The 14,814-nt window shown below is 50.5% G+C and overlaps 1 protein-coding gene across 1 annotated transcript in view; it reads right to left on the bottom strand.

The window, feature by feature from the left end:
• The window catches only part of VDR (vitamin D receptor), a gene marked incomplete at both ends in the record, with an annotated part of 32,636 nt that overhangs the window by 16,711 nt on the left and 1,111 nt on the right, over positions 1-14,814 (bottom strand). The window contains one exon of the mRNA XM_084254568.1: positions 5,962-6,092. Coding sequence (XP_084110694.1) covers positions 5,962-6,092 — 131 coding nt within the window. The remainder of the gene's footprint in view (positions 1-5,961; positions 6,093-14,814) is intronic.

Below are 14,814 nucleotides of genomic sequence, written 5' to 3'. Positions count from 1 at the left end.
CACTGAATGTCGCTAGGACAGAGCAGAGACAGTTAAACACAGTTCTTCCCCCCCCCCCCCCAACATTCCATGATCCAGAGGGAGATATTCCGGTGCAGAGAGGGTGAAACACCACTGTGTGAACAGTCACAGTGGGAAGCTAGGAGACGCCTGCTGGCCATTCCCATGTCCACGTTTTCAGACATGGAATTGGAACACTCATCCACTCTAATGCTGGAAGACTTTGCCTCTTGGGTCCCCTGCAAGACCGGTCTTCCTTAGTCTGTCCAGTCTTGAAATTTCTGCCCAAGGAAGTTATTATGTCCTCTTGAATCTCCTTCCCACCCCCATAATTCCTCATTGCTCTAATCTGCATATTCTTTTCATCTGCTAGTTGGGGTGACTGATGAGAGAGAGCCCCAAGTCCACCTTCAGGCTCATCAGGGACTTGGGGGATTTGCCTCACTGCTCTGGGGCAGCTGCCTGGGAGGGTGGGGTCAGGAGCAGGGATGCCTGGCATAGCAGCCGGGCAAACAGACCTCCTGGCTAGGGCTTGCAGAGCGCTGACGGCAGGAGTGGGCACTGGGGCCTGCAGCCTGTAGCTACTTGTTGGTGCCATGGCAGCTGCCCACAGAACTGGGGCGTTTCACAAGAGTAGGGAAAGGAACCAGAACCCCGCAGTAAGGGGGTTCTGTACTTAAAGGAGACCCCGGTCCCTCAGAGGGGACAAGAGAAATTGGGGAGGGGGGAGAGCCTGAGGAGGATGGGAGAAAGCCCACACTGCCTTGGGCACAGTGGGAAAGGAAAACCTGAGGCAAAAGATGTGTTCCCTCCGCAGCTGAGGTAAGCCGTGAAGAGGAGCCTGGGAGGAGGCCACGCCCAGGGTACTGACTCACCTGCCCAAGGAACTGCCAACCCTCCTCCCACGGAGGGTGTCTGCTTAGACCCTAAGAGGTCAAGTAGGGTGGGAGAAGAAGGAGCAGGGAACATCCCATTCAAGGCAGGGCACAAGGCTCTTGCCTGGGGAAGCTAAGATTAGGTGTCTGGTCTTTCCTGCTCATCTGAGGGTCAGGCGGAGCTGGTGATGAGCCTAGGCTGGGGCTGGCTCTGTCAGCCGAGCTGCAGTGCCCTCAGGCATGCTCCTCAACCCAAAAGCGCTTTGATAATTCCTTGTGACTTTATGGGGTCGCTCCTGTGCACAGTCTTTTTCTGGATTTTTCCTAGTTACTACAACCAGCAAAGTCTTGACAAGCCCATGTCAAGATTCTCCACAATTTCACTTCTTTCTACCTCTTGGCTTCTTCCCAAGCTCATTTCCCAGTAGCCCTAGACACGGTGTCTGCTTGACTCATTTTGGGGGTGCTGACCCATGACTATGGTATGTTCATTTTTTGCCACCAGATTCCCACCTCTGCTGATGTCCCCTGATCTCAGTCTTCTCTCCCCAACAGCCATGGAGGTTCTCTGATCTGAGTGCCAGTGTACAGCTTTCCCTATTGCCATGGAACCCTCATTTCTTATTTCTGTGCTATGTCTAGTTTCCCCCTCACACTGACATGCAATTATCTTCCACTCTGTAATATTTATAGCTAGTGTGGTTTCCAATAAATACTTGTATATGGAGGGAGTCTAAGAACTCAAGGTCTCCTTCACTAGACTATAGGCTACTTATGGGCAGGGACCACACATTACAATTCTCATGTCTCCCCCAAAAAGGCTGGCTAAGGGGGGTGTCCTGGCCATGGTGCTAACTCAAAAGTCTTGACAGATTGGACACCCAACACGCTAACACTGATCATGCCTACGAGGTGCTGGCCAATGCCTTGGGCTCAGGAGTGGACAGTGAGAAGTGTACCAAGGCTGGTGTAATGCAGTGTTGCGAAGGCACACACCACATGCAGGCCAGACTGAGCAAGACTTACTTAGCTGTTACACTTAATAGTGATTGAGGGCCTCCCTAGTGGCGCAGGGGTTAAGTCTCAGTGCTTTCAAGCTAGCCACAGCCACTGCAGCACAAGTTCAATCCCCAGCCAGGGAGCTAACCCACATGGCACAGCAGACCTCTCCTGTCTCACCCGCTGCTCCCCTCAGCAGTGTATTTCAGTAGCTCTGCCTGTCCTGCTCCCTACTCTGTCTTTGGTGAATCCTCTCATCCCCGCACTTCTGGCCTATACCCCAACTCTTGTATGCATTAATAAATAAAATAAATATTAAAAAAAATAATAGTGATTGAAATATTTTCAGGACAGAATATCTTGTAATGGGATACTTGTAACAACAAGTAACCTTTTCTTGATAATTCAGAGGCATCATTCTGAACAACTCATGGACTTTTCAGGAAAAAGGCTGTGACCTTATAGAGAGCTGTTGCCTGTATCTATGACTCAACCTGTTAAGATTTATTGTGCTACTTTTCATAACTCTGTCTTCCCTTCGGTTATGCTGTGTGTTCTGATTGGTGTCTGAGATTGACTCTTTCTCCACTGAGAGTTACTTTTTTTTTTTTTTTTTTCAGAGAGTTACTTTTAATCTCTTAGGAACTGGAAAGCCTGGCGATCAAGGTTTATGTGTTAAAAAGCCATGTTAATAAAAATGGATGTCAGAGACTATTTTATGTACTGGCCACTATGCTAAGTGCTTTTCATATATTAACTCAATTATTTTGTCCTTGTAACAATCCCTTAAGGCAGATGTTATTATCTCCCTTTTGCAAGTGAGGGAGCTGTGGTTTAGAGAGGTTATACAACTTGCTCAAAACCACAGAGCCGACATGTGGTAAAGCTGGTATCTAGGCCTCGCAGTGCGGCTCTAGAATCCAGCCCATCGCAACCACTACCCCCATCCCACCTTTGATTCTTATCAGCTCTGACTTCTCAGTGAGACTGCCTCTCAGCCGTAGAGTCCTGACACACAAGGTGTCCCAATCCCACTGAGGAGTGTGAAACACAGAAGTAGCAAAGTTTACAAATGATTTACTTTAAAAGGACAGAGTTGAGAAGGTTCAATGTTAATGCTGGAACACTATCTCTCTTGTATCAAATAACCACCAGCCTCCTGTGTGCAGAACTAGAGGAATAAATGCTAACAACTGCTGGCTCCAAATAAGGCCTTGCAGCCCTTTAAGTCTCTCACATATGCAGATGCTGTTGTGATTGATAAAATAAATTGTTTAAAGGGATTATCAAATTCATAGGAGATGTTTTTATTATTTTATCAATGAATTGCTATTAAAAAAAACATCAATTTCATGTTGGAAGACACCTCTTTTGGAGTCAAAAACCACTGACCTACAATAAGAGCAAATAAATTCTGAAAGAACATTTGACGAACTCTTAGTGAACAAGGTCGTGATCTGTAGACATGGACTGTGAAATCCCTATCAACCCTCAGTAGCTTTTCTGCCTTCCTTTGAAGTTCTTTGTTCAGTGCATAAATGGCTTCGAGCAAGTCATTTCTGTGCAAAATGTCCCTGTCCCATGAAATCTAGAATGGAGTTAGGAAGCCAAGATCTAAAAATGCAAACAACTTAACAACATTTCAGGTTGGCCCTGCTGGCCTAAGCATATCATGGAAGTGGAGATACATTTTTTTCCAAATGAATGACACAGACATATCAGGTTTGGGAGCAGCTCCTGATCTATCAGCCAGTGGCAGATGTAGAGATAGAAAGCAGCATAAAGGGAGCTAATACCCTGGGTTCTCAGCTCCCTTCATAGGGAGCCCTGGGGCGTCTTGTGGTTTTACAAATGTTGACACTCAATTGTCTCTGGAAGGATAGACCGTGGGGACAGCAGCCAGCACAGGTGAGATGTGAATAGCTCTCCCAAGGTTCTGTGCTGGCAGCTCCAGGCCCAGAACACTGCCAGGCTTCCCAAGCAGGGCTAAGTTGAAGCAGGGGACTACAGCTCTTCCTGCAGAATCTTCCCTTCAGTAGGGAAAGATGAGTCTGGCGCCCACCCAAGGTTCCTACGTCAGGGGCTCAGGCCCTGAGAACTCATCCCCACCAGTCCAGGCCTAACTCTGTGCAGCTCTTGCATGGGCGTCACAAGAACAATAGGCACGGGCTATCCTGGGCAAAGCAGGACAGGTGGCACAGGGCTGGGGGAGGACGAAGGCTAGGGCCAGGGTAGCTGAGGCTCAAAGCTGACTGGGTGCTGGAGGCGGCATCCATTTCTGGATTGTTCCCCCTTACTCCTCCCGCCCCACATGGTGTCCCAGGGGAAGGGTCCCCTGACTCACTCATGGCTATCTCGTCACCATGGATGCAGTGACCTCTGTGGGGATCTGGGGGGATCTAGGAGGGGACGTTGCATTGGAATACAACTTGTTTTATGACTCCAACCCTGACATTTTCATCTTTCTGGGTCTCAGATAGTTGCTAAGTGTTCATCCTTATTCTCAATTAATGAGATATCTCCATCCTACTGAATCACAGGCAGGGAATCTCTGGGACATCAGCGGAGCTGGCCCTTCCCCACATGCCTATGGCAGAGCCCAGCTGAAGCCCAGTGGTGTCACTCTGAGCCATATATTCTTGGCTGAGCCTTGGCACCCAGGCTCCTGTGGGGCTGCTGCTCTGAGGGAGGAGGGACAGGAGCTGTGCGAGCTGCATTTTGTTTGTGTCCACCCTGGTGCTTCGCACAGAGCAAGTCCCAGCGTGTGAGAAGCCAACGTGTGAGCAGCCCCATGAGGCACCCAGGCCTTCACTGCTCCAGGATAAACACAGGAGGCAGGGCGGGGCAGGGGACTGGGCTAGGAGCCGCCAGCGTGCCCAAGCCTGCATGCCCCGTAGGGGCGAGGAGGAACTACAGACTGGAAACTTCTTCCATGACTGCCAGTGTTGGCTGGGGAGCAGGAATCAGGAGTGAGGGGCTATGACCCATGAAAGGGGAGGCTGTCCAGATCCGAGGAGGAGGCCCAGGTGACAGCCTCTGCTCTGCTTCTGTTTCCCAACAGCAGCAATTTTTCCCCTACTAAGGAAAAGCCTTCTTCTCCCCTAAACCTTGTTCTGTGACTTTCCCCTTTTTCTGGACACATCTTCTGGAACTGCTTTTTCTCCCCTCCTTCTGCCTCTCTCCAAAATGGCCCTGCATCTGAGTACCCTCTTCAGGTCCATAACATAGTAGGGCCTAAGCCCCACCCCGGGGTCAGAGCAGGGTCAGGGTGCAGACTGCAGTGAGCCAGGGGCAAAGCAGGGACTGATGTGGAGGGCACCCAAGCCTGGGCTGGCCTAGGGCCCTTGCTTCCACCCAGGGAGGGCCCAGCCAGTCCCTCCCAGGGCCTTCTGAATTCGATGACTACTCTAGTTATCAAATAACTGGTACTAGAGTTCAGATGCAAAGTCCAGGGATTGTTTTCAATAGTGAGTCGGAAAATATACACCTGCCCCCCTGGACCTCTCCTTCAACCCCAGAGCTGGAAAGGAAGTGTCACAGCATTGCTGCTGTTTCTCCATTGGCTCTAGAGGGTCTCCTGGGAGTCATGCTTCCCTTCACAGACTCTTCCTACCTGGCCTCCCTGGGCACAGCCCTCAGATCTGTTTTGGGGGCTGGAAGATTGGAAGGCTGGGGTGGCACAGAACGGGATGCTAGCCAGGCTCAGAATATTTATTCTCCAGCCCCTCCTGTCTTTCCTCCAAGCAGCTCTCTGTCCCGAAATCTTGAGCCTCATCCTTTCCCCCACAGACCCAGGGAACAGGATAGAGGAGGTGTGATAACATCTTGGAAGGCTGCCCTGGGGGTTTCATGAGACTGCACCATGTTTTTGCCTCCTCAAAGGCCTCTAAGATACATACAGACCCTAGAGGGGCTTATGGGACCCCTGGTGCCTTTGACTCCTGAGATCCAGCAACCCTGGCCCATGCTTCTGGACCCACTTAGACCCTAGCTCCTGGCCCCTGATGCCATGCACTACTGAGGAAGGGCCGGCAGGCGTCGGGCCAAACCTGCACAGCAGCACCCAGCCCTGGGCCCCAACACTCACACTCCTTCATCATGCCGATGTCCACACAGCGCTTGAGCCGGCAGGCCTGGCAGTGGCGCCGGTTGTCCTTGGTGATGCGGCAATCTCCGTTGAAGGGACAGGTGAACAGCGCCTTCCGCTTCATGCTTCTCCTGCCAAAAGAGTACAGGCCCTGCACTGAGTCGCTGATGTCCCAGCTTCTCAGCCCAGGCTTCGGGAGAACACCTTGCAGGGACTGTGGCCAGGGAGACCTGCTCATTGGGTCCCCAGACTTCCACTTCTTCCCCAGAGGACTGGGGACCATCGTAGCTGGGCCACTCTCAGTAGCCGCCCTCCACCCAGGCTGTGTGCAGCAACTGTGCCCTGTCATTGCCTATGCTGGCACCCAAAGCTTTCCTGCTCTTTTACAGTACTCTATTCCTTCCCCCTCTCTTTTAAATTAGGTAGGGAGGGCCTCCCCCTTGGCACAGCGGTTGAGCGCTGGGTTGCGAAGCTGCCTGCAGCCTCTGTAGCCTCCATCCCCGGCTGCAGGGGAGGGTCCCACATGGCTCACAGACCTCTCCTGTCACCCGCTGCTCCCCTCAGCAGTGTACTTTGTCAGTCTGCCTGCTCTGTTCCCCGCTCTGGCTCTGGTGAATTCTCTCACCCTCCCGCACGTCTGACTGTACCCAGTGCTTGTATAAATAATAAATAAATCTTTAAAAAATAAAAAATAAATTAGGTAGGGAATATATGAATGAATTTGTGTGTCTTCTTCTTCCTTTTTTTTAAATACTGAAATCTGCAGAGTTGTCCTCATCGTTTTTGGGGAGGCACCAGGAGATGAGAGGATGTCAGTCTCAGCTTTACGTGTTCTCAAGTCCAGAGATGTGTGACTGGAGCCTCCCTGATCCAGGGACAGACACACTCACAGGGGCCTGGAGGGGGGGGAAGGGCTGGGCCAAGCAGTGCAGACCTAGCAGACCTTGCTCGCACCAGCTCTGTCTCCAAGAGACTGTCCAAAAAGAGAAGAGGCCAGATGAGCGGGGGTGGGGAGGTGCCCTGAGGTCTGGCCTTGACTTTCCAAAAAGTAGAGGAAGAAAGTGTTCTATAAAAAGAAAATTGCCACAGGGATATTTGCTAACAAACCAGCATACCCCTGGCATCCTGTGCAAAAGTGAGTGTGTGCAAGCGTGGACTCATTTTCCTAATTCCAGTTTTTTCTCCAGCTGCCAGCCACACCACCTGGGGTTTGCTGAGGCTGCATAAAGGACAGCTCCCTGGGGGCTTCTCATCATCTGTGTTCTGGAGGTTCCTCTAACTCTTCCCTGTGTTTCCACATTTTTGCCCCAGGACAGGTGAGAGGACTTCTCTGGGGAAAGATGGTGGCAGAATCACTGTGAGTAGCAGCATCTTCCAAAGAGACATGGAGATGCCCAAGCCTCCAAGACAGAGGCCAGACTCAACCATTTCTCTGTCCCGGAGATCAGCTGGTGAGAGCACCTTCTCCAGCTGTCACACTGTGACTCACTGCTCACCTTCTCACCTTTGAGACATCTCACTGCTCACCTCTGGAAGGCACACGGGCAGTTAGGGCAAACACTCTACCGTCAACAATCCTGCTTTAGCAAATGGACAAATGGGGACCAAACTGACTTGAACTGGGGATGGGGGGAGGAGGCCAGAAGATCAGTTCTGCGGGCGACCACCAGCAGTGAGACACTCAGATCCCAAGGATGCCCAGAGACCTTTAGTGGAGCCCCATTTCACAGACGGGACCACTGAGGTGAGGACACTCATCAGGAGGCAATTCAATAAGATGTGAAGACTCCCAAGTTGGAAATCTTAGGGATGAGAAGCTTAGCTTTTAGCTTCCTGGATTGAAAATACTATTTTTATCCCTGAAACTCAAAGTGCTAACACCACAGAGATGCAGCCAAGGAGCTGCCAAGGCACTGCTGCTCAGTCGGACTGGGTTCCCCGGGGCCCTCCTGCCACTATCCTGGTTACCCAGGAGGCCCACCAGCGGGCAGGGCTCTGCAGGGAGGTGGAATAGCGCCAGGCTGTGGGGGTCCAGCCCACCAAACCCTGCCCCTACAGGGTCTCCCCAGGGAGAGACTATAGACCTGGTTGCTGCCGACATTTATGGAATAGGAAACCTTTCCCCCTGAGCTTCTGCTGTGGCTTGCTGGAGGGACAGGGGAACATGGAAGTATTTGGTTAGGGCGACCGTTAGGGCGACTTGAAATGGGGTTGTCTCATCACCACAGGGAATATCAGTGTATTCCAGGACATGGGACTGTTCCCCACTGTTACTTCATTCCCACTTTGTGGTCAGGATCCAGAATGTCCATAATTCTGGAAGGAAGGGAGGGAGGGAGGGAGGGAAGAAGGGAGGAAAGAAGGAAGGAGTTACAAGTCCTGTGCTTTTTACCTTTGGCCACACCTTGTCCCAAAGCGCAACCTTGTAGTATGTCTCCACATGATTTGAGTAATGCAGGAAGCAGCCTATTAACATGATACTATAAAATTATTATTATTAAAAGCAGCTAGCTCTCCCTGGCTCCTTTAAGTATAGAATCAGGAGAAAGACTCTGGAATTGAATGTAACTGGGAAGATGGGGTCACACATCATAAAGAGCATCATCACACTCTGGGGTGTGGGTCAGTGTCCAGGGGATGGATACCCCCTCGCCAGGCCACCCCCGGTCCTTCCTGGAGCCCAGATCTGGGAGATGGATTTCAGGTGTGTGTGGTCTGGCACAGGTAGTTGCCAGCCACAGGGCCTGTGGACTCTGAGGCCCAGATCTTCCCCTCCTGCCGCCGAGGGCACTTCCACACACGTGGCTGTCATCTAGCCTCTGACCACAAGGAGTCAGGGCAGCCAGACTGGCCCCAGCTTTGTACTTTGTCCTGCGGAGCCACGCCCTGCCCTGCCTTTCTCCCAACAATAATTGCCTGTAAGCTGGTTTGGTTTGAGAAACAAGAGCCTCGGGTTTCCATGGGAGCCTGTTACCACAGCTACTCGCCAAGCCTGGACCCTGTCATCCTCTGGATGGTTGGCAATTATACCTCAGCTCAGGAAAAGGGGTAGGAGTGGTGCAACCAGGCTAAATATAGATGCAGTTTCTAGAAAGCCAGGGGTGAGAGAGGACATTGACCGATTCTTATGCCAGAGACCAATTCATCAAAACATGAGAGATAGCAGCTCACAAAAGCATCAAATGCCCAGGGACAGAGGTCCGGGTCTGGGACAGCAGGGTATCTCTGAGTAGGGAGCCCCTGCCAGCAGAGACATACCTTATATGACCCAAGGCTGGGGCCCAGTGCCAGCTCTGGACTTTGCCTCCACTGAGCTCTGAGTCTACAGTTTCCAGAACCTGCTGAGGCTCCAGGAGCCTGGTGGCTTTCCCGACACAAAAGCCCTCTGTGTCTGATGGGGGACCCACAGGCCACATTTGTATGTGACACACCAAGGGGTCTCAGCAGGAAAGTTTGAAAAACAACTTTAAAGGAAAACAGATAAACATTGTAGCAAAGAACACAGGTTTCTTTTTTTGAGGGCTGTTTGGCAATATCCACCAATATGCAAAATCCAGAGTCTTTCTCAGTGAATTCACTTCCAGGAACACATCCTGTGGGTGGGTCCTCCACGGGCCCAGGGACACACGCACAAAGGCAGTTACTGGAGGAGCAAAAGGGAACCTGCATGCTCTTCAACTGAGAACGGGTTCACCTGAAGTCTCGTATCACACAAGCTGGCCATGGAAACGACAGAGGAGAAATGTTGAAACGCAACATGCTTGCAGAAACGCTCCTAGGTCAATAAAAGCCAAATGCAGAGGTGAGTGTACAGACACACAGACATGTGGCCACACATGTCTATAAAGGATCTGGAAGCAAACGCCGTGAGCTGGTAACAGCAATGACTTTGGGGAGGAGGCAGGAGCCTGAGAATGGGACTAAGACCTTTCCCTCACAGGCGCTATTGAAATGTTCGCGTCTTTTCTTAAAGCACACACACGCATTTCTCAAAAGAACAAGCCACCACCCACTTTATTTTATTTTTTATTTTTTTATTTTTTTAAGATTTATTTATTTATACAAGCACTGGGTACAGTCAGAAGCGCGGGAGGGTTAGAGAATTCACCAGAGCCAGAGCGAGGAACAGAACAGGCAGACCAACGAAATACACTGCTAAGGGGAGCGGGTGCGGCAGGAGAGGTCTGCGCGCTATGTGGGACCCTCGCCTGATGACCAGGGATCGAACCAGCGCGGCAGAGGCTGCAGGCAGCTTCGCAGCCCAGCGCTCAACCACTGTGCCACCAGGGGAGGCCCCACCACCCACTTTATTTAAAAATTTAAAATGAAATATAGGATTTGATTAGACTGATCTGCTTGGGGTTTAAATCCTAGTGCACAGCCTTGATTAAGTTACTCAAACTCCCCTTGCTGTCACAGTTCCCAAGTCTATAAAATGCAAACAGCCCTACCAAGGGATTGTTGTTAGTATTAAATAAAGGAAACAGGAGCTGGCACAAAGGAAGCATTAGAAGCAGGAAGGAGAGAAGCCAGCAGGGAAGGTCGGGGAAGAGTGCTGAAGGGCGGCTGAAGAAGGCGCTATTTAACCATCCCCGGGAGGGAGGACCTGAGACCTGGAAGCAAGCCCCATGTCTACATCTCACACCTCCCTGTGTGCCCGGGGTAGGCCCTGCAGGCAGAGTTCTAAACACACGGTTACTTTATGTGCTGTTGGTCTTTGGGCAAGTTACAGTGGCCATCGACCAGACCATGGTCCAGATGCTCTGAGCACCAGCCAGTGACTGGGGAACTCTGAGTAATGTGGGGGGATCTCTCAGAGCCCCTGGCCCAGCTCTGCCTTTCTCATACATGATATTTAAGTACTTCTGTTCAGGCACCTTTTCTCAGAGACCGCTGCCAACACACCTGGTCACACCCACTCCTGGTTCCATGTTAGAGGAGAGGGAAGGATTGTCTGTTCTCAGAAATAAGTCACAACAAAGGAACAATAACAGCTGTGGCTTAGCGAGCGCCTCCTATACCAGCACCTCACATGTCCTCTCAAGGCTCACAGGAGCCTTTCAGGAAGAGAATTACCCCTATTTCATAAGTGATATGAAAAGGCACTGGGGAGTTATATAACTTGCTTAATGTCAAAACAGCTAATGTGTGTGAAAGCTAGGATTAGAGTTGAGATCTGTTTGATACTCCACGCTCTGGTATTCTTACATAACATGGTGCTCATTGTGAATCTACTACATCTAATCCAAGCCGGAGCAGCGGTCTGAACTGGGCCCCCAAACCTGAGGGGGTAAAACAAAGGCCCCTGGAAGGACTCCTCTAGGACAAGTATTGGGGTAGAAGTGGGGGGTTTGGGGAGTCCCCTGGTGGTGCAGGCGGTTGAGCACCGCACTATGAAGCTGCCCGCAGCCTCTGCAGTGCTGGTTTTATCCCGGCCGTTTGGCCGGCAAGGGTCCACATTGTGTGGCAGACCTCTCCTGCCTTGCCTGCTGCTCCTCTCAGCAGTGTATTTCGTCAGTCGGCCTGTTCTGTTCCCTGCTCTGTCTCTGGTGAACCCACTCACCCTCCGTGCATCTGGCCTGTACCCCGCTTCTTGTATAAAGAAAATAAATCTTTAAAAAAAAAGAAATGGGGGGTTTGGAAGTGTGGGTAGCCCCTGGCCATCCTCTCCATGGACCCTGTTCTGCCATAGCATAGAGTGTCGCAGGGGGTTGCTGCGAGGGAATTTATGCAAACGAGCCCTGATTAGATGATCAGATTCCTAAAGAATTAGAACACTGACCAAAAATACATAAAGGTCTTCAGCATATCTTGCAGCTTTCTTGACGACTCCAGTGACGTTCCTTCTCCAAATATTCTGGCCTCTAACAAAGCTTCGGAACACTACTCTCAGCCTATCCATTCTCCTCCCGCCCCACCCCCTCTTCCATTCACATCCTTGAGCAGCTGTGGAGTGAGGTCGGTTGTCAAGCTGCCCTGGACAAAGTTCTCTCCTGCAACACTGACTTCTCAGTAATTCATTCACTGGTGCCCACAGGATGCCCCATGCAGGCCCTCCCCCTCTTCATTTAGTCTATTGTCTTTAAGCACTTTAAATTTTAAGTCATTGGACATCTGCCTCATTTCTTACTTCCCTTCACATGGCAGCTCCTCCTACAAACATCAGCTGGGGAAACTTAGGGAAAGCCAGAACATTCCTCATGTTCTTGGGTCCTCACCAAACTGCATTTTTCTCTGTATTCCATAAGACCCTTAATTCACAAGACCCCAAGAACCTTGGGGCTAGCAAACAAGAGGGCATTTCTCACCCATCTCTGTGATCTTGGGGCTCAGGCAGCACACAGCTTCACTGTGACCTCACCAAAGAGGCAGAGGGAGAAAGAAGACAAGATAGAGAAGCCATCCACGAGGGGTTGAGTAGGCTCCCTGAAAGCAAGGACTTGATAGTGTTAGGGGGAAAAGGATGTCCTAAAGCTAATTCCATACAGGCTTTGTGGACTCCACCCCCACCCCAGGCCAAAGCCAAAGACACTGGGAACTCCAAATCCCATCACCACCAAAGGGAAGGTGACTGGGACCTGAGGGTGGGGTTAAGCAGCCAGGTGGATATAAAAGGCAGACACGTGGGCTTTGGGGGATCCCCATTTTGGCTCTCCGCCAGCTCGCAGCTGTCCGGCCAGCTCTGAGAGTGACTTTGGGTTTCCAGGTCGTCGGATCGGGTAGGACGCATTAAAGACTTTATTTCCCTATTTTCTCCCTGAGTTGTACATTTTCCTTATTTCCTTTTCCCTTGTAAATAAACCTTTTATTAACTTTTTGTGTGTGCCTGTAGTGGAGTATTCATAAGTCCCTTTTAAGCGCGCGGGTGAGGACCCACAGCCAGGAACCCGTTCAATATCGGGGCTGCTCTATAACAATAGCACTTATCGCCATACCTCTGTGTCAAGGATGGGGTGCTTGCCACAGAGAAGGCTCCACCACTGACACAACTTTTCCTTTCGGATCAAGATTTCACACAGAGATAAAAGCTACAAAAGGATTCTAGAACAACTATTTGAACTAGACTAAAATGGAAAAATGCCAAATAGAATTTGGATGATGCAAAGGAGGAGAAATTGGGGGCTAGGGGGGATGAAAAGGGGAAATCACATATATATTCAGTCCTTACTTGCAATTCACAGTAATTGCATTCGATAAAGTTGCCGTGAACACTGAATAAATACTGAGTAGAAACCATGGCTCCTCGGGAAACACAGGTTGAAGTTGTCACCAGTGTCAATTGATGAATACACTGTATTCTGTGTAATATACCTTATTTGATATATACTGTTGATTCATTCACGTTAAACTCCTGGCTGACAACTCTAGCTCATGTCTGATGCAGCTCACCTAACACCTGGACTTTCCCGCGTGGCATATCACACACTCTCTTGCCTTCAGGGACACTTGACAGCACTTCCTCACTATGCTTGGGGTGCAGCCAACACAGTAAAATCATCATCAAAAGCACAAAGATGCAAAAGAAAAAGTGACTAATAGACTACGAGGACGCTTGTTCACAGCACGAGAGCTGAGACTAAGGTGAAGTCACCTGGCTTGGCCTCTGTAGGCGTGTGTGCCTGGGAGACTCAGTTCTCTGCCCCCACGTGTCTGCCAATGACCACAAAAGCACTTGAGTATTAATTTGACAACAAGTAAATTTTAGCAGCAAGCCAAATTTGCAAACACAGAGTCTACAAAAGATAAAAATTGTGTGTGTGTGTGTGTGTGTGTGAGTTACAATTCGAGCCAAACTAGAGATGTTGGCTCTCCAGAAAGTGCAGCCTGACTCAGCCATCAAGGAGGACAGTAAAGCTAGAAGGCAGACTGAGGACAGGGTGACAAAACAAAAGCGGTCTCTGTCCATTGCCCAGCCCTTGAGGCAGGGGCTGCAGCCACCGGTCAGCAACAGGCTCTGTGAGGGCCTGGAAAGAGGAGGGGAGAGTGGCCCACACAGCACACGCACCCAGGTGAGACACAGTCATGCATACGTGCTGACGTGAGTGCGTGAGGTAGGCCCTCCAGGGAGAGTCCCATGTTGCCAGCACCTCTCCCAATACCTGGATCGTAGATACTCATTAAAATCGGCTGAGGGAGGATGTAATAGAAAAAAAACAAAAGGAGGGTGGATGGTGAGAAAGACTTCTGTTTGTTTTTTAAGGCAGAGTTCCACTGAGGACATCAGTATCGACACATCAGATTCAAAAACAATATACTTATATTGCACTTTATGCTTTTTTGAAAGCACTTTTACATGTCATCTCATTGACCCTCAGATTCACTCTGCATAGTAGAAGGGTCTGATATTCACATGCCCGTGTGCTGAGTTGGGGTAACCAAAACAAGGAAACTGAGAATTTGAACAAGGACATGCAGTTAGTTAATGGGACAGTCAGCATTACTGCCCACACATTTCTGACTGATATAATGATAGGAAGTAGGCCCTGTTATGGGCTCCCAGACCCCTTCTCTATTATTACTCAGAAACCAGCTTCCCCATTCCCAGGTCCTGCCAGGGAAGGTCCAAGTGGCCCCTGGGACACACGGCCCAGCTCTGGAAGGCCCACCCCACAGGAAGTGCAGGCTTTGGGCCAGAGCTACGTGGCAACAGGACCTGGAGCCAGCGATGTGGCTGGTCTGGTTCCCCAAGATGGGAGCATCCTGCCAGGAAGTCAAGCAGCCACTGGGCCAGGCCAAACAGGCAATTAGCACCCACAGAAACCCTGAGGCTCAGCGACTGCTCAGGGCAATGAAACTCAAGGCCTGCTTGTTCCTGGGACAGAGGGCAGGTGAGTCAGGAGTCATGATTGTAAG

The sequence above is a fragment of the Talpa europaea genome (genome assembly GCF_964194135.1).
Source record: "Talpa europaea genome assembly, chromosome: 15".
Classification (NCBI taxonomy): domain Eukaryota; kingdom Metazoa; phylum Chordata; class Mammalia; order Eulipotyphla; family Talpidae; genus Talpa; species Talpa europaea.
The sequence above is the reverse complement of the archived record's forward strand: the minus strand, read 5'-3'. Positions and strand labels throughout refer to the sequence as shown.